The 24,527-nt window shown below is 44.4% G+C and overlaps 2 protein-coding genes across 9 annotated transcripts in view; one reads left to right on the top strand and one right to left on the bottom strand.

Annotated features, from left to right (window-relative positions):
- Window positions 1-9,881: 9,881 nt before the first annotated feature.
- PSMB4 (proteasome 20S subunit beta 4) lies at window positions 9,882-13,060 on the top strand. The gene is made up of 7 exons (XM_054473999.2): window positions 9,882-10,851; window positions 11,106-11,312; window positions 11,570-11,716; window positions 11,892-11,973; window positions 12,367-12,483; window positions 12,670-12,758; window positions 12,941-13,060. Exons 1-7 carry the CDS (start codon window positions 10,712-10,714, stop codon window positions 12,951-12,953), a joined length of 795 nt encoding a protein of 264 aa, XP_054329974.1. The 5' UTR covers window positions 9,882-10,711; the 3' UTR covers window positions 12,954-13,060.
- A 785-nt stretch (window positions 13,061-13,845) lies between these two features.
- Window positions 13,846-24,527, bottom strand: part of POGZ (pogo transposable element derived with ZNF domain) — a 56,634-nt gene continuing 45,952 nt past the window's right edge. For all 8 annotated transcript variants that reach the window (XM_063663422.1, XM_063663431.1, XM_063663432.1 and 5 more), the window contains 9 exons: window positions 23,366-23,466; window positions 22,697-22,843; window positions 19,763-19,897; window positions 19,478-19,650; window positions 19,172-19,312; window positions 18,338-18,394; window positions 18,010-18,122; window positions 17,704-17,728; window positions 13,846-17,573 (listed from right to left, as the gene is read on the bottom strand). In XM_063663422.1, coding sequence (XP_063519492.1) covers window positions 15,911-17,573; window positions 17,704-17,728; window positions 18,010-18,122; window positions 18,338-18,394; window positions 19,172-19,312; window positions 19,478-19,650; window positions 19,763-19,897; window positions 22,697-22,843; window positions 23,366-23,466 — 2,555 coding nt within the window. In that variant the 3' untranslated portion in view covers window positions 13,846-15,910. The remainder of the gene's footprint in view (window positions 17,574-17,703; window positions 17,729-18,009; window positions 18,123-18,337; window positions 18,395-19,171; window positions 19,313-19,477; window positions 19,651-19,762; window positions 19,898-22,696; window positions 22,844-23,365; window positions 23,467-24,527) is intronic.

Below are 24,527 nucleotides of genomic sequence, written 5' to 3'. Positions count from 1 at the left end.
AACTGTATATAACACGATTTCATTCCAAAAAATAAACAATTCTGTTTGCATGTGGATAAAAACAGTCTAGAAAGACACAACAAGATACAAATGAAGGTTACTTGGGAAAAGAGTGAAGTTGGGTAATTTTTACTTTGTATATTTATTCATTTGAGAGAGTTTTGCTCTTGTTGCCTAGGCTGGAGTGCAATGGCGCCATCTCGGCTCACTGCAACCTCTGCCTCCCAGGTTCAAGCGATTCTCCTGCCTCAGCCTACCGAGTAGTTGGGATTACAAGCACCTGCCACCACGCCCGGCTAATTTTTGTATTTTTAGTAGAGACGGGGTTTCACCATGTTGGCCAGGCTGGTCTCGAACTCCTGACCTCAGGTGATCTGCCCACCTCGGCCTCCCAAAGTACTGGAATTACAGGCATGAGCCACCACGCCCAGCCTTATTATTATTATTATTAATATTGAGACAAAGTCTCGCTGGGTAGCCCAGGCAGGAATGCAGTGGTGCAATCTCGGCTCACTGCAACCTCCGCCTTCTGGGTTCAAGCGATTCTTCTGCCTCAGGCTCCCAAGTAGCTGAGACTACAGGCGCCCACCACCACGCCTGGCTAATTTTTATTTTTTTATTTTTTTTATTTTTAGTAGAGACGGGGTTTCACTATGTTGGCCAGGGCGGTCTTGAACTCCTGAGCTTGTGATCTGTCCGCCTCAGCCTTCCAACATGCTGGGATTACAGGCGTGAGCCACAGCGCCCGGCCGTACCTGTCCTTCTTGGGAAGGCTTTCCAGGTATTTGAAGGGACTTAGGTGCTGTCATCTAAGCTGTCTCTGCATTAGGCGGCACCCCAAGCTCAGTAATGCTGTGGTCCCTGCAGCCTCATAGAGCACCACCTTGGTGGTCCTTAATAAGAGCCAAAAGAATTCTCTGGATTACCAGGTAGAAATTCCTATTCTCTTCTTGTACTTTCTTCCAAACAAACAGAGTCTCTCTCAAAGTCTCAAAGCCATGTGTAGTGGCATAGGGATCTTGCCTGTGAATAGCCACTGCTCTCCAGCTTGGGCAACATAGTGAGAACTCATCTGTCAAAAAAAAATTTTATAGTAATGCTAAAATCTAAAATGGTATTATAACCTCTCTCAACCCACCATTTCCCTCTCCAGGGACCAAGTTACTCCCTTCCTCCCCTTTCTCCAGGAAAGCCTACTTCCTGCTTTAATTCCATTATAATTGGCAGATTTCATTTATTTTGATTTATTTATTTTGAGACGGAGTCTCGCTCTGTCGCCCAGGCTGGAGTGCAGTGGCGTGATTTCGGCTCACTGCAAGCTCCGCCTCCCGTGTTCTCGCCATTCTCCTGCCTCAGCCTCCTGAGTAGCTGGGATTACTGGAGCCCGCCACCACACTGGATAATTTTTTGTATTTTTAGTAGAGACGTGGTTTCACTGTGTTAGCCAGGATGGTCTCTATCTCCTGACCTCGTGATCCGCCCGCCTTGGCCTCCCAAAGTGCCGGGATTACAAGCATGAGCCACCGCGCCCGGTCGCTTTCATTTATTTTTTATTGCTGGAAAATGTTTCAGAAGTTCCTTACTTTTTTCCCAGAGTGTCGTTATAAGTAAGACTATATAAAACTCATTTTCAACTGCCACCATGAGTCAATTTTGCGCGCACACCCCCCGCTCCGCCCACATTCTTAGTGTTGTTTTCTGTGTTAAACACAAAACTAGCACAAATGGTACCATATCATATATGTCATTCTGTGGTTTATCTGGTTCACTCAACAATGTGTTTGATATGTTAGGTTCTTTCCTTTAAGCTACCTTGTAGTATTCTTTTGTGATAATATACTGCATTTTATCTACTCCCCCTTGATGAGCATTTAGACTGTTTCTATTTTTTTGCTATTACAAACAATGCTCTGATGAACATGCTTGAATGTTTCCTAACATGTACATGTGAGTGTCTCTATGTTATAGGTTTATTGGGTAATTTAGCATGTATAATTTTCAGTTTTATTAGGTGCTATCAAGTTGTTTTCCTTTTCTTTTTTTTTTTTTTTGAGACAGAGTTTCACTCTTGTTCCCCAGGCTGGAGTGCAATGGCACAATCTTGGCTCACTGCAACCTCCACCTCCCGGTTTCAAGTGATTCTCCTGCCTCAGCCTCCTAAGTAGCTGGGATTACAGGCACCCGCCATCACACCAGGCTATTTTTTGTATTTTTAGTAGAGATGAGATTTCATCATGTTGGCCAGGCTGGTTTTGAACTCCTGACCTCAGGTGATCCGCCCGCCTTGGCCTCCCAAAGTGCTGAGATTATAGGCATGAGCCACTGCACAAGGCCTTAAACATTGCCTCAAACCTCAGTGACCTTTGCCTAGAGGTGTAAACCTTGACTCTACCCCGACTAAAGGACAATGACTCTGGAGCATAATCTTGGCAGGAAGCATGTTAGAACTGCCCTTCTCATTGCCAGTCTCTGATTTTATTTGTTTGATTTAGCACAGATTAGGGGAAAATCTGAATATCCATAATCAGACAGGTTCACTGGTCTGGGAAGGGTGTGGAGGTTGAGCACAAAATTTCCTCTCCCTATTCCAGAACTTGGGAGTTACACAGTTCAGTGAACCCTTGAAGGTAGAACATCAGAGGAACAGAGGGTACAGCACTGGATGTGTAAACTGTTGATCTTCTGGGCATTCCTGGTTGTGAGCTTTCCCAGTATAACAGGTGCTCAGAACGGGGTGGGCCAGGCCTAGTGGTTCAGGGGAATAACATATGTTCTGAATGTGTGTTTACTCTTTTCAACTTTATTATTTTTATTTATTTATTTATTTTGAGACGGAGTCTCACCCTGTTGCCAGGCTGGAGTGCAGTGGCGTGATCTCTGCTCACTGCAACCTCCTGGTTGCAGCGATTCTCCTGCCTCAGCCTCCCGAGTTGCTGGGATTACAAGTGCCCACCACCATGCCCAGCTAATTTTTGTATTTTTAATAGAGATGGGTTTTCACCATGTTGGCCAGGATGGTCTCCATCTCTTGACCTCATGATCTGCCCGCCTCGGCCTCCCAAAGTGCTGGGATTACAAGTGTGAGTCACTGTGCCTGGCCTTATTTTTATTCCTTATTTTTGAGACAGAGTCTCGCTCTGCCACCCAGGCTGGAGTGCAATGGCGCCATCATGGCTCACTGCAGCCTTGGCATCCTGAGTGCAGGCCATCCTCCCACCTCAGTCTCCTGAGTAGCTGGGACTGCAGGTGCACACCACCAGGTCTGGCTAATTAAATTTTTTTTTTTGTAGAGATAAGGTCCCATTATGTTGGCCTTGAACTTGAACTGCTGGGATCAAATGATCTGCCAGCCTTGGCCTCCCAAAGTGCTGGGATTATAGGCGTGAGCTACTGTGCCTGGCCTTATTTTAAGCAATGTCACCAAAGGGCTGAGGAAGGAATGAGGACTAGATGAACTAAAATTTCAGAGAGGGGAGAACTTTTCTGAGGTGAGTTGAGTATATGCTTAGGATTGAGTTTAACCTAGACAGAATGCCTCTCCTTAGGAAGACCACCAAAAGTTTCTGGTGGTCATGGAAAGCAAGTTGGAAACTTAAGGGGCCTCTAACTATGGCCAGTTTTACCTATGGAATATTTGCTGAACACTGGGAATGTGCAGGAGCCTGGAGTCAGGCTAAAAGCTCCTAAAAGGCAGACTGAATCTCCTATGGTCTGGAATTATTGATTAAAAAATGAAGATCTGCTGAGGCAGGGCAGGGAGAAGAGCCTCAATTACTCAACTGGTCTTCTCCTCCTCAAGATATTTGCCAGATTTTGAGTCTGCAGGAAGTAGAAGCCTGGAGAGCTAGCTCAATATAATTCCGTATTTCAGGGCAGAGAGGATGAATACCTGTCCAGTTTTCAAAGGTTGTGAGAGGCTGGGCGCAGTAGCTCACACCTGTAACCCCAGCACTTTGGGAGGCTGAGGTGGATGGATGGCTTGAGTCTAGGAGTTCAAAACCAGCCTGGGCAACATAGTAAGACCACCATCTCTTAAAAAAAAAAGAAAAAGAAAAGAAGTTAGCCAGGCATGATGGCATGCACCTGTGGTCCCAGCTACTCAGGAGGCTGAGGTGGGAGGATCACCTGAGCCCAGGAGGTGGAGGTTTCAGTGAGCCATGATTGCACCACTGCACTCTAGTCTGGGTAACAGAGCAAGGCCATCTCAAAACAACAACAAAAGGTTGTGAGAAGGGGGAACGAACCAGGCTGAAACAGCAACCCAGTCCTGACACAGTCTAATCTCAGATTGAATTGAAGTGATCAGATCCTTACTCTATCTGCCTCATAGAAAAAAGGGAAAACTCTCTTTGGTAGAAGATAATATGATATGGCTCCTCTATATTTACTCATAATTTCTGGCAAACAATAGAAAATTGTAAAACTTGCAAAAGACAAAATAAACGTGACCATAATTAAAAAAAAAAAAAGATAATAGAAGAAGACCCACAGATGATCCCGATATTAGAGTTAGCATTCAAGAATGTAAAATAACTACAATTAACATGCAAAGGAAAATAGAGAAAATGATGAATATATAGATGAAAATACGGATAATTTAAACAGAGAAATGGAATCTATAAAAAAAGTCAAATGAACATATTGAAACTGAAAAAAATCTGAAATTAAGAACTCAGTGTACAGGTTTAATAGCAGATTGGGTACAGCAGAACATAGGATTAGTGAACTTGAAGACAGGTCAGTAGAAAATACTCAAACTGAAGGACAGAGATTTAAAAAAGAATAAAAAAGAAAAAGAAAGGAGGAAGATTAGGGGTAAGCTAAAATATCTACCATACATACATTTGGAGTCTCAAAAGGAGAGAAGAGAGATTATCGGGCAAAAGCAATATTAGAAGAGATAAAAACAGTAGCGCAGCTATGGATAAGCTGGACATGTTTTCTTTCTTATCTTCCTTTTATAGCCCCTGAGGCCAGATAATTTTCCAAACTGATGAAAGCTATCAACTCACAGAGTCAAGAAGCTCAGCAAACCCAAGCAGGGCAGATACAAACAAAACAATTCCTAAGAATATACTAGTAATACTATTAAACACTGGCCAGGCGTGGTGGCTTATGCCTGTAATCCCAGCACTTTGGGAGGCTGACGCAGGTGGATTACCTGAGGTCAGGAGTTCAAGACCAGCCTGGCCAACATGAACCCCGTCTCTACTAAAAATACAAAAATTAGTCAGTCATGGTGGCGTGTGCCTGTAATCCCAGCTACCTGGGGAGGCAGAGGCAGGAGAATGGCTTGAACCCGGGAGGCAGAGGTTGCAGTGAGCCAAGATCATGTCATTGCACTCCAGCCTGGGCAACAGAGCAAAACTCCATCTCAAAAAAAAAAAAACACAACAAACAAACAAACAAAAAAAACTATTAAACATCTTAAAGAAGTCAGAGGAAAAAAAGCCACATTACCTTCAAAGAAACAACAATATGACTAACAGGTAACTTTTCAACAAAAACAATGGAAGTTGGCTGGGTGCAGTGGCTCACACCTGTAGTCCTAGTACTTTGGGAGGTTGAGGCAGGCAGATCACCTGAGGTCAGGAGTTTGAGACCAGTCTGGCCAATATTATGAAAACCCATCTCTATTAAAAATACAAAAATCAGCTGGGTGTGGTGGTGCATACCTGTAAACCCAGCTACTTGGGAAGCTGAGGCAGGAGAATCGCTTGAACTCAGGAGGTGGAGGTTGCAGTGAGCTGAGATTGTGCCACTGCACTCCAGCCTGGGCAACAGAGTAAGACTCTGTCTCAAAAAAAAAAAAAAAAAAACACCGAAAAACAAACAAACAAAAAAACCAATGGAAGCCAGGAGACAATGAAATAACACATTAAAAGTTCCAAAAGAAAATAACTATCAACCTGTGCCAAAGGATAAATGCTACAAAAATAAAAGTTTAAGAAAGACACTTTTACCAAAACAATCTTGAAGAGGAACAAAGTTATAGGTCTCACATTTCCTGATGTCAAAACTTATGACAAAGCTACAGTAATCAAAACAGTGTGGTACTGTCATAAAGACAGACACACTGGCCAGGCGCGGTGGCTCACACCTATAATCCCAGCACTTTGGGAAGCCAAGCCAGGAAGATCATGAGTTCAGGAGATCGAGACCATCCTGGCTAACATGGTGAAACCCCGTCTCTACTAAAAAATACAAAAAATTAGCCAGGCGTAGGGGTGGGTGCCTGTAGTCCCAGCTACTCGGGAGGCTGAGGCAGGGGAATGGCGTGAACCCCGGGAGGCAGAGCTTGCAGTGCACCGAGACTGCACCACTGCACTCCAGCCTGGGCGACAGAGCGAGACTCTGTCTCAAAAAAAAAAAAAAAAAAAAAGACAGACATACAGACCAATGGATAGAATAGAGAGCCCAGAAATAAACATTCACATACATGATCAAATGAGTTTTGGGCTTTTTTTTTTGTTTTTGAGACAGGGTCTCACTCTGTTGCCCAGGCTGGAGTGCAGTGGTGCAATCATAGCTTATTGCAGCCTTAAACTCCTGGGCTCAAGCAATCCTCCTCTCTCAGCCTCCCAAGTAGCTGGGACTACAGGCACATGCCACCACACCTGGCTAATTTTTAATGTTTTTGTAGACATAGGGTCTCACTATATTGCCCAGGCTGGTCTTGAACTCCTGAGCCCAAGCAATCCTTCTACCTTGGCCTCCCAATGTGCTGGAATTACAGATGTGAGCCACCACACCCAGCCTCAAATGAGTTTTGGCAAGGGTGCCAAGACTATTCAATGGGGAAAGTACAGTCTTTTCAAGAAACAGTAGTGGGAAAACTGGATATCCACATGCAAAAGAATGAAGTTACAGCAATACAAAAATTAATTCAAAATGAATCAAAGATTTAAACAGCTAAAACTGAACTCTTAGAACAGGGGAAAAGCTTCATGACGTTGCATTTGGCAGTGATTTCTGGAAATGACACCAAAGTCAGGACAAGAAAATAAAATAAACAGGACTACATCAAAATTAAAAGCTTTTGTGCATCAAAGGACACTTTGCAAGACAGACTCAGTTCCTGCCTTTATGGAACTTTTAGCTTAGTAAGGCAGACAGTCTTCCAAGTTATGACGAATGCTATGAGAGGTGTTACAGAATTGAATTACAGAGGATATAAAACTTCAAAAATCCTCAGGGGATCCTCACATACTAGTGCAGCCATGGATACACTGGATATGTTTTCTTTCTCATCTTTCTGTTCTAGTCCCCCGGATCAGACCTTGAGTAGGTCAAGAAAGAATCCTTAACTGTATTGGAGTTGAAGGTTCAAATCCCATTCTCTTAAAAAGTGGAGTAGTGGGCTGGGCACGTTGGCTTACGCCTGTAATCCCAGCACTTTGGGAGGCCAAGGCGGGCAGATCACCTGAAGTCAGGAGTTCGAGACCAGCTTGGCCAACATGGTGAAACTCCATCTCTACCAAAAATAGAAAAATTAGCCAGGCATGGTGGTGGGCACCTATAATCCCAGCTACTCAGGAGCCTGAGGCAGGAGAATTGCTTGAACCCGGGAGGTGGAGGTTGCAGTGAGCCGAGATGTCTTATGTCTTGTTCTCACCTTCTTTTGAATATTGCATCATCAGTAGTTAGCAGTTTGCTTTCTCTGACATCCTACTCTCAGGCTGGATGGCTCTGGATCCTCTCATTTAAAAAATTATTTTATATATAGATAAAATATATAGCTATATTACCCCACCGGTAACATAGCTTCTAAAAGCTCAGGGTCACATCCCTGAGGTGACCCTCTCCTGCCTTAAAGTGTCTGCCTGATAAAACTCAAGGCTGCCAAAATAATTTACTTTGTTCCAGCCAATACCTGAGAATAGGCCAGGGACAGTGGCTCACGCCTGTAATCCCAGCACTTTGGGTGGGCAGCTTTCTTTCTCTCTTTCTCTTTCTTTCTTCCTTTCCTTCCTTTCCTTTCCCTCCCTCCCTCTCTCTTTCCTTCCTTCTTTCCTTCCTGTCTCTCTCTCTTTCCTTTCTTTCTTTCCTTCCTTCTTCCTTTCCTTCCTTCTTCCTTTCCTTTCCTTTCTTTCTTTGCTTTCTTTTCTTTCCTTTTTTTGAGACAGCATTTCGTTAGTTCTGTCACTCAGGCTGGAGTGCAGTGGTTTAATCTTGGCTCACTGCAACCTCTGTCTCCTGGGTTCAAACAAATCTCCTGCCTCAGCCTCCCAAGTTGCTGGGATTACAGGCGTGTGCCACCACACCTGGCTAATTTTTGTATTTTTTGTAGAGACGGGGTTTCATCACGTTGGCCATGCTGGTCTCGAACTCCTGACCTCAGGTGATCCGCCCGTCTAAGTCTCCCAAAGTCCTGGGATTATAGGCGTGAGCCACTGCGCCCGGCCTGCGGTGGGCAGATTTCTTGAGCTCAGGAGTTTGAAACTAGCCTGGGCAACATGGTGAGATCTCCCCCGGTCTCTACAAAAAAATACAAAAATTAGGCTGGTCGTGGTGTCTCACGCCTGTAATCCCACCACTTTGGGAGGCTGGGGTGAGAGGATTACCTGAGGTCAGGAGTACGAGACCAACCTGGCCAATGTGATGAGACCCCGTCTCTACTAAAAATACAACAACAACAACAACAACAACAACAAATTAGCTGGGCATGGTTGTGCACCCCGTAATCCCAGCTACTGAGGAGCCTGAGGCTGGAGAATCGCTTGAACCAGGGAGGCGGAGGTTGCTTTGAGTTGAGATCGTGCCACTGCACTCCAGCCTGCGCAACAGAGAGAGACTCCCTCTCAAAATAAGAAAAAAAGAAAAAAAACAAAAACAAAAATTAGCCGGGTTGGCACCTGTAGTCCCCAGCTACTCGAGAGGTTGCAGCTGGAGGATCGCTGAAGCCGGGGAGGCAAGGGTCGCAGTGAGCCGAGATCATGCCACTGCACTCCAGCCTGGGTGACAGGGCCAGACCTTGTCTCAAAAAACAAACAAACAAAAGACACCTAAGGACAGTGTTGAGGACAGTATCCTCACCAGTCTCTGTGGGAGGATGGAATCCTAACTTCCATAATTGCCAGCTAGCAGACATCATTGACCTAAGCACATTTACATTGACTAATTCTGTAAATGTTCACTTCCCTGACTCTACTGACCCTCTGTCTCACCATCCCCTAACCTCATTTTCCCTATAAAATACCCATTACTTGCATACAAATTGCAGTTGAGTTCAGTTCATGCTGAACTCTTTTTCCTTATTGCAGTAGTTATTACTGATTGAAATCTGTCCTTTCCACTTTAGTGTTCGGCTTTGTTTATCTTTGACAAAATTCACCAGTTTGATTCAAGGCACTGTTTCCAGCCCCTGCTATGGAGTTACATTGAGAAAGAAACCCCTGGAATTTAGTTTCACCCCTGCACTTCCAGTGGAATTTTTCTGCTTCTTTAGAGGTGGGCAAGGGCCCTTGACAATAAGGAAACTTTCAGACTTGTCTAAGGTCCCACAGAGAGTGCTTGATCCACCTGAGCTATCACACCCCACACGGTATACACAAAGAGTATACACAAGTGTATCCTTTTTTTTTTTTTTTTTTTGTGACAGGGTCTCACTCTGTTGCCCAGGCTGGAGTGCAGTGGCACTACCTCGGCTCACTGCAACCTCCTCGAGGCGATTCTCACACCTCACCCTCCCAAGTAGCTGGAATTACAGGCCTGGCTAATTTTTTGTTTTGTTTTGTTTTGTGGAGATGAGGTCTCACCATGTTGCCGAGGCTGGTCTTGAATTCCTGGGTTCAAGTGATCCTCCCGTCTTGGCCTCCCAAAGTTCTGGGATTACAGGCATGAGCCACCGCACCCGGCCCTGATTCCTTTTTTTATTCTAGCTTCAAGATTCAGTTCTACCGTTATCGGCTGTGTGACTGGGTAAATCACTACACCGCAAGCCTCGGTTTCCTATTTACGAAATGGGTCGAATAACGCCTGCCACATGGGGCTGCTCTGAGGAGTACAGATGTAAGAGATCCTGTGTTCACTGATATTTTCATGTGGGCTTTTTGATAATGATCCAAAAGGAACATGAGAATTGTGACTTCTCAGCCGGGCGAGGCGACTTACTCCTGTAATCCCAGCACTTTGGGAGTCCGAGGCAGGCGGATCACCTGAGATCTGGAGTTCGAGACCAGCCTGGCCAACATGGTGAAACCCCGTCTCTAGCAAAAATACAAAAAATTAGCCAGGCGTGGTGGCAGGCGCCTGTAATCCCAGCTACTCGGTAGGCTAACGCATGAGAATCGCTTGAATCTGGGAGGCAGAGGTTGCAGTGAGCCGAGATCGCGCCACTGCACTCCAGCCTGGGGGACAGAGCGAGACTCCGTCTCAAAAAAAAAAAAAAAAAAATTGTGACGTCTCACTCAGGATCAGCGTCTTTAAGTGGCCACCTCCCCACCCCACCTTCATGCCTCCGTCCTCCTTGAATCTTTTGTTAGAACGCTGTGATCTGGTCCAAACTCTACGGAGATGCGATGCGAAGCCATGTTGGGCAATTTCAACTCCCTGTCTCGGTCGCCACCTAGGATTACTGCACGTTCAGCTACGACCTCATCAACATGGCTGCCGGAAGTCGCCTACAGGAAAAAGAAAGAAATAACACTGAAGGATCACTTCCGCTTCCGTTGGCGCAAGCGCTTTCATTTTTTCTGCTACCGTGACTAAGATGGAAGCGCTTTTGGGGTCGCGGTCCGGACTTTGGGCGGGGGGTCCGGCCCCAGGACAGTTTTACCGCATTCCGTCCACTTCCGATTCCTTCATGGATCCGGCGTCTGCACTTTACAGAGGTCCAATCACGCGGACCCAGTAAGTTCTCGGCGCTTTCGCTTGCGTAGCGGGCGGGACCATGGGGCCTGGTGCTGCCGGCCGGTTTTGAGAGCCCGGGAAGGTGAGGCGGGGACCCCGGGGGAGCGCGAACGGCAGGGGAGCTGGGGGGTGCGGAGTCCTGGAGAATGCAGAATAATTGGAAGGAATTATAGAAAATCAGAAGCGGAGCTCAGTGCGCGGAAAGAGGGCGCAGGCCATCCCCCCTCTCAGCTCCCACCGGCCTCACTCTTTAGGAACCCCATGGTGACCGGGACCTCAGTCCTCGGCGTTAAGTTCGAGGGCGGAGTGGTAATTGCCGCAGACATGCTGGGATCCTACGGCTCCTTGGCTCGTTTCCGCAACATCTCTCGCATTATGCGAGTCAACAACAGTACCATGCTGGGTGCCTCTGGGGACTACGCTGATTTCCAGTATTTGAAGCAAGTTCTCGGCCAGATGGTGTAAGTCATCCAGAGAACAGGAGAGTGGTTCCCAAGTAGAGAGGGGAGTCCCCTGTTTTTTATTCCCTTCGATGGGATGGGGGGACTTGTTGCAGCGGGGGACTGGGAGAGTTGTTGGAGGTGGGCGATCTGTGTTTGCAATAAAGTTTTTGGCATTAGGTGGTGTAAAATGGGGGGAGGTGTGGTAACTTCTTTTGGGGATGGGTGGAGACCCCGACTTAATTCTCTCCCTTTTCTCACAACCAATTCCTTTTAAGGATTGATGAGGAGCTTCTGGGAGATGGACACAGCTATAGTCCTAGAGCTATTCATTCATGGCTGACCAGGGCCATGTACAGCCGGCGCTCGAAGATGAACCCTTTGTGGAACACCATGGTCATCGGAGGCTATGCTGATGGAGAGAGGTTCATATGAATGCAAATAACTTATTTCCTTTACCACCCAACCTAGTACCTGTGTAGTATCTCTTCTGTCTCTTCTCCCCAAGTGAATCCCACTTTAACTCAGACCCCATGGTCCCCTTCTTCAGCTAAGATGAACCTAAGGTGAAATGAGTTTTGACCCATTGTGTCCTGTTAGCTTCCTCGGTTATGTGGACATGCTTGGTGTAGCCTATGAAGCCCCTTCGCTGGCCACTGGTTATGGTGCATACTTGGCTCAGGTAAGTAGTATGTCTAGAGGTGGGGGAAAGGGAAGACAAAAGGAGATGGATTAGTATTTGTCTGCTTTTCTCCTGAAATTCTGATATGTGGGATGGGCTGGGATCGCTATTACTGGGCAGATGGTTTTCTTTGTAGTCTGGGGGCTGTAGGTGTTGACACTGATTCTAGTGACAAGATGACATGTCTGGGAGTCAGTAGACATGCAAAGAAAGGACACCCTAGAACTTCTTGAAGTGGCTCTTTAGCTTATTTTGTAAGCAGAGTTCATTCTGGTGAGGCAAGAGGTAGAATGTCATCTTTTCACTCTTTAATGCTTTTTATACCATAGATTTGAGACAACTAGCCTGTTATTCAGCCCAATATCTCCCATGGTTTCCCCCCAATCTCCCTAGCCTCTGCTGCGAGAAGTTCTGGAGAAGCAGCCAGTGCTGAGCCAGACCGAGGCCCGCGACCTAGTAGAACGCTGCATGCGAGTGCTGTACTACCGAGATGCCCGTTCTTACAACCGGGTGAGGGATGTGCTGGGAACCTAATTGGCGGGCTCTGGATCCTTGCAATCCCTGGGTCTCTATGCTTTGAAGGACAGATTGCCTTACTTGTGTGACTCCTATTTTCACATTGGGGAAGACCTCCACCTGACTTTTCATTTAAGGACTTAAGTGGTGGGCATTATTGAATGCTCTGCTTTCTTCCAGTTTCAAATCGCCACTGTAACCGAAAAAGGTGTTGAAATAGAGGGACCATTGTCTGCAGAGACCAACTGGGATATTGCCCACATGATCAGGTGAATAATACGGAAAAAATTGATGACAGATTTGGGAGGTCTTTGGCTTACACTAAGCTGGGCTTTTCTGGGAGGCTCACCCAGGAATATTCTCTGGGTGGAGAGTTTTGGTTGGACGGTACAGCTATTTTTAGGAATTGATCCCTTTACGCTTCACAATTTTATTATTCTGTCTTTTTTAGTGGCTTTGAATGAAATACAGATGCATTATCCAGAACTGAAGTTGCCCTACTTTTAACTTTGAACTTGGCTGGTTCAAAGATAGACTCTTCTTTTGTAAAGTAAATAAATTCTTCAAAATGCTTGCTGAGTGGTTTTTGTCTGACTGGGTCACACCAAGTGCAAAACTGCTGAGTACTGCCATGTGCCATCTCCCTCCCTGGTCGGAGAACCCTTAGGGTCTTGCAGCACATACACAATTCTCTGCACAATACAGAAAGACACACTAGTGTCATTTGGAGCTGTATTAGAAGCAGAGCTTCCTGTAGAAGCCAGACTTAATTTTTGTGTGCTAACTGGCTTTTGTGTTCAAATCCTCCTCCCAAATCTTCCTCCACTGCACTGGATTATCAAAAGAATACAGATTTCTTAATGTTGGCTGTGGTTTTCATTAAAATACCACTTTAAAGATAATCTAGTAGAGCTGTTCTGCATCAGGTTGCCCTCAAGTCAGCTGGGGCATTAGCCATCCCTGGAATGGTTCTAAACCTGAATATTTCAGAGACAAAAGTCTCATTCTGTTGCCCAGGCTTGAGTGCAGTGGCATGATCACAGCTTACTGCAGCCTTGAATTTCTGGGCTCAAGCAACCTCCTGCCTCAGCCTCCCAAGTGCTGGGATTACGGCATGAGCCATCATGCTTAGCTTGAATTTTTAAAATGAACACTGTAGGCGATTCTGACACATATCCTCTCCAAACTTATTGAGAAAGAAAATATAGGCAGCAAATTCAAAGTATAGAAATTCAGTGAGAGGACTGAAGGAAAAAATAAAACCATCTCTCCATTTGCATTGTCCGTAACAAACTTGTAAAGCCAAACAATGAGCTTTCAATCTGAAACCTCCACACATTCAGTCTCAACACAGAAAACAGTCAATAAATACATGTTTATTGATTAAACTGAATTATAAAAAACAAAACCAAAAAAAAATTTCCTTCTACTACTAAGCCATGCAGGCAGAGTCCACAAAGACAACTTCCTGGCCAAAACCCAGCTGATCCACTGTTGGTATTATGATCTTAAAAAAAATTACCCATCAAGAAAGTCAATCGTGTGCAGAAGACAGGAACCCCAGCTCTGCTAAGGCTGTGGCTGCTGCAGAGACTACCAAAGAGTAGGATTAGGTTGTTGTAGATAGATGTGACCAACCATAGTTCTTGAACTTTCTCAAAGGCAAAGGCTGACTTCAAAGTCCATAGTCAATAAAATGGCATCAGGCAAAAAGCTGGGGAAGAGAAGCCCAGATGGATCCTTAGTTGTTTTCAGATGTCAAGGGTTCACAAAGCTGGCCAAGCTGTTTCTGGAAGGGACTTTTCCAGTTCACTATATTATAGTGTGCTGGGGGATGAAAAAACAAAAAAGCAGGGTGGGGTGGGAGAAATGGGTGGTGACAAATGTCACACCTGTACCACCAGGCCCATCACATCTTGAGCATTCCCCAGTCTGTGAAAGCCTATTAAACAGGGTCACCTAGAAAAAAAACAAGTTTATAAATCCATTTCCCCTCATTTTATTAAATGTTCCACTTATGTACATTTTAAAGACGAACCATTTACAAGCTTGTGCAGGTTGCCTCCTTGGCTCACAGGAGGGGAACATTGTTGAAAGCCTCAGGATAAACAGAAGACTTGGTTTTTTGCTCCTTTTCTCTGTACGGTACAGTACGTTTTGGTTTACAACCATGAGTACATACAATTAAAAAAATCCCTCATGCAAATTGTAGAAAAAATTTTTTTCCTTGAAGCTGGCAGTGAAAAATAAAGATTCATGTCATTTTCTTTGTGCACACCCCTGTGCGCTGCTTCTTCCTGTCAGATTCTTCCCTAAGTATTAAGAGAAATAGGGGAAAGCCACAGAGCACGCTGGATTTCAACAAGTGGTCTTGTCTTTTTAAAGTTCAACACTTCTTGAACAATTAGCTCCTGGCTGTAGGACCAGTAATCCCTTAAACAGGCATGCTCTCCTTCTAACAGGATGAAGTTCAATAAAGCAGGGACCGCCCCTGGGGGCTTACAGGATGAAGACTCAAACTGGGAATGGCTTCCACCCTAAAACTGTTTGATCGCCTCAGTACCTCTTGCTTGCTAATAACACCTGTATGATCCTTTGTCCAGAGGGATGGATGGTGTGAGAATGGGGAAAGGGGCCAAGGATCACAAATGCAAAAAATATTGTTTATGTCATGTTTTGGAGGGAAGGTGGTGAGGAAAAGACAAATCTATTCATTCTGGATAAAGGTGGTTTCATGCATTTTTAAAGCCACAATTTTATATCTAGGGTTGCTGTAGAAACCAACATCTCTGGAGAGGGAAGGAAAGAAAAGGAGAAGGAAGAGAGAGTTCAGTGGGACTTTTTTTCCATTTTCATTTTTATATAAAAGTGTTAAGACCACAATGAAAAAAGTTTTTTATCCATATATATAATAAACCAGTTTGTGAGCTACATAATTTGTCTTTCCCATCTTCAGAAATGTTCTCACATTGACAATTAGATAGCATCATGCCCAAAGACATTGGCCACACAATAAAACAAACAAAAAAACCCAGAAGTACTATGATACAATTGAGGTAAAAGGGGAAACAAAAAAATTTAACATTCGCCCACAAATAATTTTTTTTCTTTTTCTTAATTTTGTCAGAAAAATACCAAACACAGTGATTTAAATTTAAAAAAAAAGTCACAAAAACCTGTTTTTAGCAGAAGTGAATGACCAATGGGCCAGCTCCTTGGCTCAGACGTGATTACTATTGGTTTTCCTAATTAATCCACAAATCCACAGGGAAGTGTAAGTCAACCTCAGGGGGGAGTGGTGGTGTAAAATTAAAAAATATAAACCAAATACCCCACCTGGTATGCCCCCTTTTCCCTAAGCCCCTTTACCCTCCCTCACATGTTCCCACCCCCACTCCACACCCCCTCATGACCCCAACACTCAAATCTCCATCAGATCTAGGTCAGCTTCTTCAAAGCCATAGAAAGACTCGGTCTCACTTTCACCCTCAAAGAGCTGGTGAAGGCTTTCAGGCTCAACTGTCTCTTCAGGAGATGATCTGGGTCGTGGAGTGGAAGACTCAGAATGTTCCCCACTCAGCTTCAGTTGCTCCTCTAGGGAGGCAATTAGCTCCTCCTGCATGTCAGCATTTCTTGTAGGTGAGTTAATGTTGCCATCGGGGCCAGGCAGAACACTAGCCACCAGGAAGGAGCGCTGAACTAGCTCTGGACAGTCCCCAATGACACCTAGCACTTCACCCAGCCAGACAAGCACCAGCTGAAGCAGGACATCAGAATCACATGCAGTATCTGCCATTTCCCGAGCCTGTTCCTTCCATTTTTTATGCAGGAAGTTCTTGACAGTTCTTTTGATGCATACATCTAATGGCTGAATTTTGGAGCTACAGCCTGCTGGGACCACTGCAGGCAAAGTGCTAGAGGCACTAAGCATAGCCAGTACCTCTTCTGACAAGTGAGTGCGATGACAGTCCATCACAAGCATGCCTTTGCTGCGCTGGCAAGCTGTGTGCTTCTGCCACACTCGAGTTGACCACAGCTCCATGATCTCGTCATCACTGTAGCCACTCTCCTTTGCCTCTAGCAATATGGAGTCTGGCATGTTAGCAGGCTGATCCATCTGCCCTCTGTAGAAAACCAGGGTGGGAAGGACAGTGCCATCTGCCAGAATGGCTAGGACTACATCACACCAAGGTTCCCCTGTGCCCACTGTCTGCAGGGCATTCTCCTTTCGATCATCACTGCTCAGCACCTCTGTATCCAGGAACAAAGAGATCTCATCAATAGCCACAATCATAGACAAGGGTAAGTCCTGGTTGTGAATCTGCCGTTGTACAAATTCAATGAAGAGTCCTGCATTCTCTGCTACATCCTTAGGTAGGGTGTGGGCCACAGCTCGCCGGGCATGGGGAGTCAGGTGGTGCCGCAGCATGAAACGCACAGCCCACTCATAGGAGATCTTAAACCCCCCTTCCAAAGAACGTCCTATTTTGGTGGCCTTCTGGAACAAGGTCTCCTCATTTACAGGTAGCTGTTGTTCGCGCTGGGTTAGCACCCACTCAGCCAGTTTCTCTTCTGCCTCAAAGCTCAGATATTTGCCCTCTAGATTCTCCCCCTGGGAGGCCTGGAAACGTCGAAGCCAACGGCGAATACGTCGCTGGGGATTTCGGAAGTGTTCAGCTGCCTGTTCTGTATTGCAGCATAGAGCAAACAGTACTACTCGAAGCTTCTTCACAGACAGCTGCTCCTTTTTGCCAACCCCACCACTACCACCACCACCTGATGCTGGCTCAGGTTCCTGGGTGACTGGGCTCCCTTCATCCTGATCATCAACATTCAGACATTCGGCTCCCTCTGTAGCCAGCGGTGGAAGGGCTGAAGGCTGCGAGTGAGTGGGGGTTGGTGGTGGGGTTGCAGTTGAGGCTGGTGATGGGAGTGCAGGGGCTAAGGGAGTTGGTAGCTCTTCAGGCTCAGCTGGGGTGGCCCCCGCAGATTTCACAGTGGCAGCTTTGTTAGTGGGGAAGGAAAGAGGAGGGTACATATTCTTCACGTTCCGGTCATGCCCTCGGTCACGAGTCTGGCCATGCCTAAAGGGGTGAGGAGCAAAGAGAAGAGGAGAAATCTCAGTTCAACTAGGAAATTGAAATAATAATATGATAATAATAACAAAGAGTAAACACACTGCAAACCAGAAATTGTGAGCTGAGTTTTTGTTACCTTGAGTGAGCTATCCAAGTGAGTCCTATGGAAAATGAAACAATAAAAAAAGTTAGCCCAGTGAAAAAATAAGCCCTCCAAAGACAGTGCCCCGGGATTTCAACTTAATACATACAAATACGCTGTTCACAGTGACCAACTTTACCAGTTTTAATATAAACTTCAGGTCGGAAGGTTTCTAATTTGGTACAGGACATCTCAACAGTGAATGAGTGAGGCCAGGTAGGTATGCTCCTGATGCATACAGTACAAACCTGTATCTTTTTTCCTCCCCTTGCTCAACTAATCCCCATCTCTCCCACTTACCCCGTGGCAGGATGCTGCTGGATCTGTGAGAGGGGTTGAATACCAAATGCTTGGCCATAGCATCGCCCACAGAGGTAACAAAGGTACATGAAGTGCAGGCCAGCTTGATTCCACTAAAAAAGAGAATTGAGACTATGTAAGACAAATACAGCAGTGACACTTGAGACCATTAAGCTTTGAGGCTTAAGAAAGAAAAGGAATGCCCTCCCACTTTCTCCTTTTTCTGAAATTAACTCACATAACCACCTCTCCAAATAATGAAAAACCTGAAAATTAATTAATGTAAAAACCTGAAAAATTAAGATGCTGCCAATAAGTTTTTTCTTACCTCACAGAATTTTTAAACAAAGCCAAATACTTGGGGCTCTTCCGTGGAACATGATTGCTGAGAAAGACAAAGAAGTGGTATGAGTTATGGAGTGCTGCTGGCTAAGCTAGAGATCACCAGCCAGTGACAATGCCCCCAACAAAACAGACGCTTCTTCAGTGCACCCTAATCTCAACCTAAGCCAGTTTTCCTGTCACCATGCTTCTTAAACGTAAATATGCATACAAGTCACCTGAGGATCTATTAAAATTCACATTCTGATTCAGTATGCCTAGGGTGAGGCTGACAGTCAGCATTTCTAACAAGCTCCCACCTAATACTACTGGTACTTGAATAGCAAGGCCCTATGAAATTAGAGCACAGACCATCAAAACTGAAAAAACAAAGCCTCTCACTCTGCTAGGAGAGAAGAACAAATAGCTCTAAGAGTTGAAGGAGGAAACATATTAGAAGCAGGGGAGAAAATGAAATGAGTGCTCAAGAATCTGGCTGGGGCCAGGCGCAGCGGCTCATGCCTGTAATCCCAGCACTTTAGGAGGCTGAGGCGGGTGGATCACCTGAGCTCAGGAGTTTGAGACCAGCCTGGCCAAGACGGTGAAACCCCGTCTCTACTAAAAATACAAAAAAATCAGCCAGGCATGGTAGTGCACACCTGTAATCCCAGCTACTTGGGAGGCTGAGACAGGAGAATCATTTGAACCCAGGAGGCAGAGGTTGCAGTGAGCCAAGATCGTGCTATTGCACTCAAGCCTAGGGGACAGAGTGAGACCCTGTCTCCAAAAAAAAAAAAAAAAAAAGAAGAAAAAGAATCTAAACTCTCAAGCTGAAACTTACTTGATCATGTGGTTGGCATAAGCTCGGGAGCAGCAGGTGCTATAGCGACACAGAGAGCAGTGTACGTAAGTAGGGAAATGATTAGGGAAGTCTGGGATCTCGAAGCTGCACTCCAGGCATGTCTGCCGGCCCATGACACTCCTGTGGGGAAAAAAAAAGAATTCTCATTACTGCCTCAGGGGTCCCCAAAATGTAGGATTTTCAGACAACAAACCCTGCTAAAAAGCTACCAGATTGCAGTGTGTATCAGGAATAATCCTGGCCACCCAGTCCCCACCCGCCCAGCACTTAGAAGAAGGCGCTGACATTTTCCTAACAGCTCTCTTCTGGATGCTGCGCTGGACAGGGGGATAAAGGAAGACAGGCAGAGGGTCCATTGAGGAGGTCAGCGGTGCTGCCTCCTGCAAGGCGCTGGGAGGTGTATCATTAGAGGATACAGGAACAGTTCGTGGCTGCCCTCGGGAAGCCCGGATTGTCACCTGAGAACCAAGGGAAGTAACAATGAGACATCACCCACACTAAATTTCAGAATACTGAAAATCTCTATTCCTCCCTCCCTGGGCCTATAAAAGACACTGGCAAACTCTTTACCTTGGTGCCTGGTTTCAAGCCCTCCAGCTGCTTGGGTTTACGGAAGGTTTTATGGTGTTGAAGCTTGTGTTCAATTTTGTCCTTGGCAAAGAGAAACTGCAGCCGGCATTTGTTGCAGTGATAAACATTTCTCTTCTGAAGTGGGGGAGGGAAAAAAAGAGACAAAATCCCTTAAAGGTTCCTAATAAATTTTCTTTTTTGAGGAGAAAGCAGATCAATGTCAACCATATCATTCTTCCCACCTTTCTGTTGATAATTTAAGAGAGTAAGAAAGAAATATGCAACATGACCACAAAACCTACCATTGAGCATCATCACCTCCCATGATCTCAAAGAAAGATGGATTCTAGTCCAGGATGACTAAGTTCTCAAATCATCCTTTCCTGACTTGTTTTAACAATTTTAATGAGTGATGTAACCTTTATTTGTATTATGTCTTTACACTGCTGACAACTGGACATTCTCCTGGACATTCTTCATTCTTCTTTTTTTAAAAAAGGACAATGTACATAGTAAAGAAAAGTCATACTTTTTTTTCTATACTCTTCCAACTTTGCTTTCAACTCTGACACTCAGTCCCCTTCCATACAAACAACTTATTACCAGTTTCCTGAGTATGCTTTCGTGGGCAGTCTACACATGTAACTGTTATCACAAATACATTCATATCCAATCATTACCTGCCCCACCCCCTTTTTTTGAGACAGGGTCTCTCTCTGTAGCCCAGGCTGGAGTGCAGTGGCATGTTCATAGCTCACTGCACGTCCCAAGTAGCTGGGACTACAGGCACGTGCCACCACATCCGGCTACTTTTTGTATTTTTTTGTAGAGACCATGTTGTGTCACCATGTTGCTCAGGCTGGTCTTCAACTCCTGGGCTCAAGTGATCTACCCACCTTGGCCTCCCAAAGTGTTGGGATTACAGGCGTGCACCACTGTGCCTGGCTCCCACTTTTTTCTCTTTCCTTTTTGTAGAGATGTTGTCTCACCATGTTGCCCAGGCTGGACTCCACCTCCTGGGCTCAAGTGATCCTCCCACCTCAGCCCTCTTCTTTTACTCCTTTTAACACAAATGATAGCACTTGTCTATACCTTGCTGTTTTCCCACTTAACACATCAGTATATACAGATATGTCTCCTGGTGAGACCATTTTGAGGATTCAGTCTGCCTAGTATTGAAGTCCTTCAAAAATAGAACCCATGTCTATGATTTTCTTTAGTAGGATAACAAAGCTCTGTAAGCTCAGGCTAAGAGACAATTTCCATGCCCCTATTTGGAAACACAGTTGTGGTAGACGATCAGCAGTCACTACTGTGCAAAGGAGACTATGAGTGTAATAGGGTGCGTATGTTTGTGTGCATATGTATGTGACTATTAAGCACACATGCACCCATCTTATTCTCCATTTTGAACCCTCTCTTACATACCTTTCACTCTCCTCTAGTGGCTCTCTTCTTGTAGTATTTTAAAATGAAGTCATAGCTTTTCATCTTATAAAGAAAATAAAAGCAACACAAAACTCTTCTTTGCCACTTCTTCCTCTGGATTTACCTACCCTGGGTCCTCCCTTTTTATAAATAAACTTCTTTAAATACATCGTCTTCATTTCCTTACCTCTCATTCATTTGTTCTGCTGAAATCTGACTTCTACCCTACCAACCAACAAAATGGCTCTCATCAATGTTGCTAAATTAAAGGCCTGTTTCTAAGTCTCTAGTTGCTTGACACCTTCCTGTAACATATGACATTTTGATCATACCCTCTTCTTTAAAACACTTTCTTCTCCCCAGTTTCCTTAAGGTCAAGACTCTTCTGGTTTTCCTCCTAGTACTATGGTGGTTTCTTTATAGATAAAAGACTTCAAATATCCTAAGCCTTCTCTTATTCTCAACAGGGTTGGGGGGCCCATGGCATTTAAGTTTAAAATCTACAGGATTTATATAACGCTGATTCCTAAATCTTTTCTACAACCCAGAGTTCTCTCACAGGCTTCAGATCTATTGTCCAACAGCTACATTTGACATCCACAGATACTGCTAACTTACAATATCCAAACTCATGATCTCCCCCTCACAAATATACTTTCTCTATTGTTTCTATTTCAGCAAATAGTTCCCTCATTCACCCAACCGCCCAAGACAGAATCTTAGGCACTATTCTTAACTACTGCATTGCTACCTTCACCTAATCCATCTCTACATCATAAATATCACAAATCTTCTGAATATCTCTCAACTCTACCCTCTTTTTCTTTATTTCAAAAGCCAATAGCCACTATCATCTCTCACCTAAACTACTGAAAAGAGCCTTCTAGCTAGTTTCCCTAACTGTAGTCTCAATCTCCTTTAATCCATTCTCCACAGTGCAGGAAGTATAAAATCTTAACTAAATCTGAACATATCACTCCAGGGCTTAAAACCCCTTTAGTGCTTCCCAGTGAATTCTTTTCATGGCTTAAAAGATCCTCCATGATCTGTCCCTGCCTAACTTCCAACCCCTCTGTCTCTTACACCCTACAACTGAATCTCTCTCAATTTCTTGAACCTCCACAATCTTGCTTTGTGTCTTGGGCACATTGTTCTTCGTCTTATTTCATCTGGCTCATTCTTATTCATCCCTCAGATATTGAACAACACTTCTTTCTGGAAGCCTTACTAGGCAACCAGAATAGCTATGTGATTTTCTATATCCTATACTTTCCCCAACACAGTACTCTTCATGCTTTATTGTATTGTTTGCCTTGTTTACTACTAAATCTCTAGCATCTAGACTAGTACATGGCACATTAAGTGAATTCAATACATTTCTGCAAACATATGCATATTATAATCTCTGCTCAAATTATTTGCCTAGCTCAGCCCTGGCCCCAGCATCCATGTTTAAAAAAAAAAAAAAAAACCAAGAGAATATGGGAATTGCTTGGTGCCTAGTACCTGGTGCCTCATGTAATGCTGTTGGAATGCATTGCCATTTTTGAAGACCTTCAGGCAATAAGGGCAGAGCAGATGCCGGGTATCCTCATGGATCATCCGAAAATGGACATCTACCTCAGAGTAGAGTGAGGAGCGATATTGACACACCTGAGTCACATAAGAGGGAAAATAAGGCTAAGAATGAAGTGAACAACTGAGAGGCCTTAAAAAAAAAGGTAGCAACAAAAATTTTTAAATAAAAAAAAAGTTTTCCCAAATGCATAGAAATCAAATTATTTTCCTGACTTTGTAATGCTGGGCTATGTTTGTGATAGATTTAGCTATTACTTTAAAAATAGGAAGGGACAGAAAGTCTAAGAATAATCCATGTTCTCTAACTAAGAAAAATAAAGCCTCTTCTGTCAATTTCCAAAGGGTACGTTCAGGAGACAGACACTCCCTTAGAATATGCACATGTTCCCTGGCTAGTCTACTTGTGGACATGTTCTTTTATGTTTTTCTCCTGCATGGAAACCCTGAAGATAAACTGTGTTTACTATTTCTTCTGTACCTACTCAGAGTTCCTAAACTGAGTGTATGCAGTAGGTGTTCAGCAATATTCATTAGTAGATTCTTTTTATTCTTCCTGAGAGCAAAACTGCTAAAACTCCCTGGAGAAAAAGGCAATACCTGGCAAACATAAGGCATCTCTCCAGGCTTATGAGTATCCTTCATATGCTGGAGAAATAGTGGCTCACTTTCAAACGCCCACTCACAGATCTTGCACTTGGCTGTAAGAAGAAAAGTAATCAATAAATCCACTTGAAAATAAGACGAAAGTCCTGCTGACTCACAATCTTTATTTTCTCTGACTCCTTTGATTTTCAACAATCAGTAAATCATAGGTCCCTTCTGTTCTTTCTTTAAATGGCTCCACCTTAACATTTGTGTTGCTGATAATCTTATGTATGTAGCTCAGACTTCTTACCAAAGCTTCGTTCTAGATCTTATCTATAAGACATTTTAAATTGGTTATTCTATCATCAACTCTAACCTAATTCAGCATCCTCCTGGCTTACCACTATTTCCCTTTTTCCTTTCCCCATTTCTTCCTGAGCTCAAAATTTAGGCACTATCTCGGACTCCAAAGCCTGCATTCTGTCACCATTATTTCAAACTGCATGCAGGAACTGTCACTTTTCTATTCTTATAATAAGGCAAAAACTTGGTACTAGCCCATATGATTTCCCACTGCTAATCAGCTGGCCTCCAATACATCCTACTCTCTTTGAAATTGTCCATTTTGTCAAGCTTATGAGAAAAAAATTTTGATAAAATTTTATGACACAAATTAACAATTTTGTCAAACTTTTGAGACAATTTTTGGTAATTTCATGTTCGCCAGGCTGGTCTCGAACTCCTGACCTCAGGTGATCTACCTGTCTCAGCCTCCCAAAGTGCTGGGATTACAGGTGTGAGCCACCGTGCCTGGCCTTTTTTTTTTTTTTTTTTTTAAGAGACAGAATCTCACTCTGTTGCTCAGGCTGGAGCATGATCATAGCTCACCACAGCCTCCTGAGTAGCTAGGACTATCCTTTGAGTTCAAGCAAGCCTCCTGTTTCAGCTTTCCGAGTAGCTAGGACTACAGTGGCGCACCACCATGCCCAAGTAATTAAAAAAAATTTTTTTTGTAGGGACAGGGTCTCGCCATGTTGCCCAGGCTGGTCGGAAACTCCTGGCCTCAAGCAATCCTTTTGTCAATCCACTTCAGTCTCCCAAAGTGGTAGAATTACAGGTGTGAGCCAGTGCACCGGCCAATTTTGGTAGGATTTTTAACTGCTACATATTTTGA

The sequence above is a fragment of the Pongo pygmaeus genome, chromosome 1 (assembly GCF_028885625.2).
Source record: "Pongo pygmaeus isolate AG05252 chromosome 1, NHGRI_mPonPyg2-v2.0_pri, whole genome shotgun sequence".
NCBI lineage: Eukaryota > Metazoa > Chordata > Mammalia > Primates > Hominidae > Pongo > Pongo pygmaeus.
This window is presented reverse-complemented; position numbering and strand designations above follow the sequence as displayed.

Excerpts from the sequence above, each read along its gene's own strand:
- PSMB4 (XM_054473999.2), top strand. The coding sequence starts at position 10,712 with ATGGAAGCGCTTTTGGGGTCGCGGTCCGGACTTTGGGCGGGGGGTCCG. Across the intron at positions 10,852-11,105 it reads GGTCCAATCACGCGGACCCA|GAACCCCATGGTGACCGGGA; the intron begins GTAAGTTCTCGG and ends CTCACTCTTTAG. Across the intron at positions 11,717-11,891 it reads GGCTATGCTGATGGAGAGAG|CTTCCTCGGTTATGTGGACA; the intron begins GTTCATATGAAT and ends GTGTCCTGTTAG.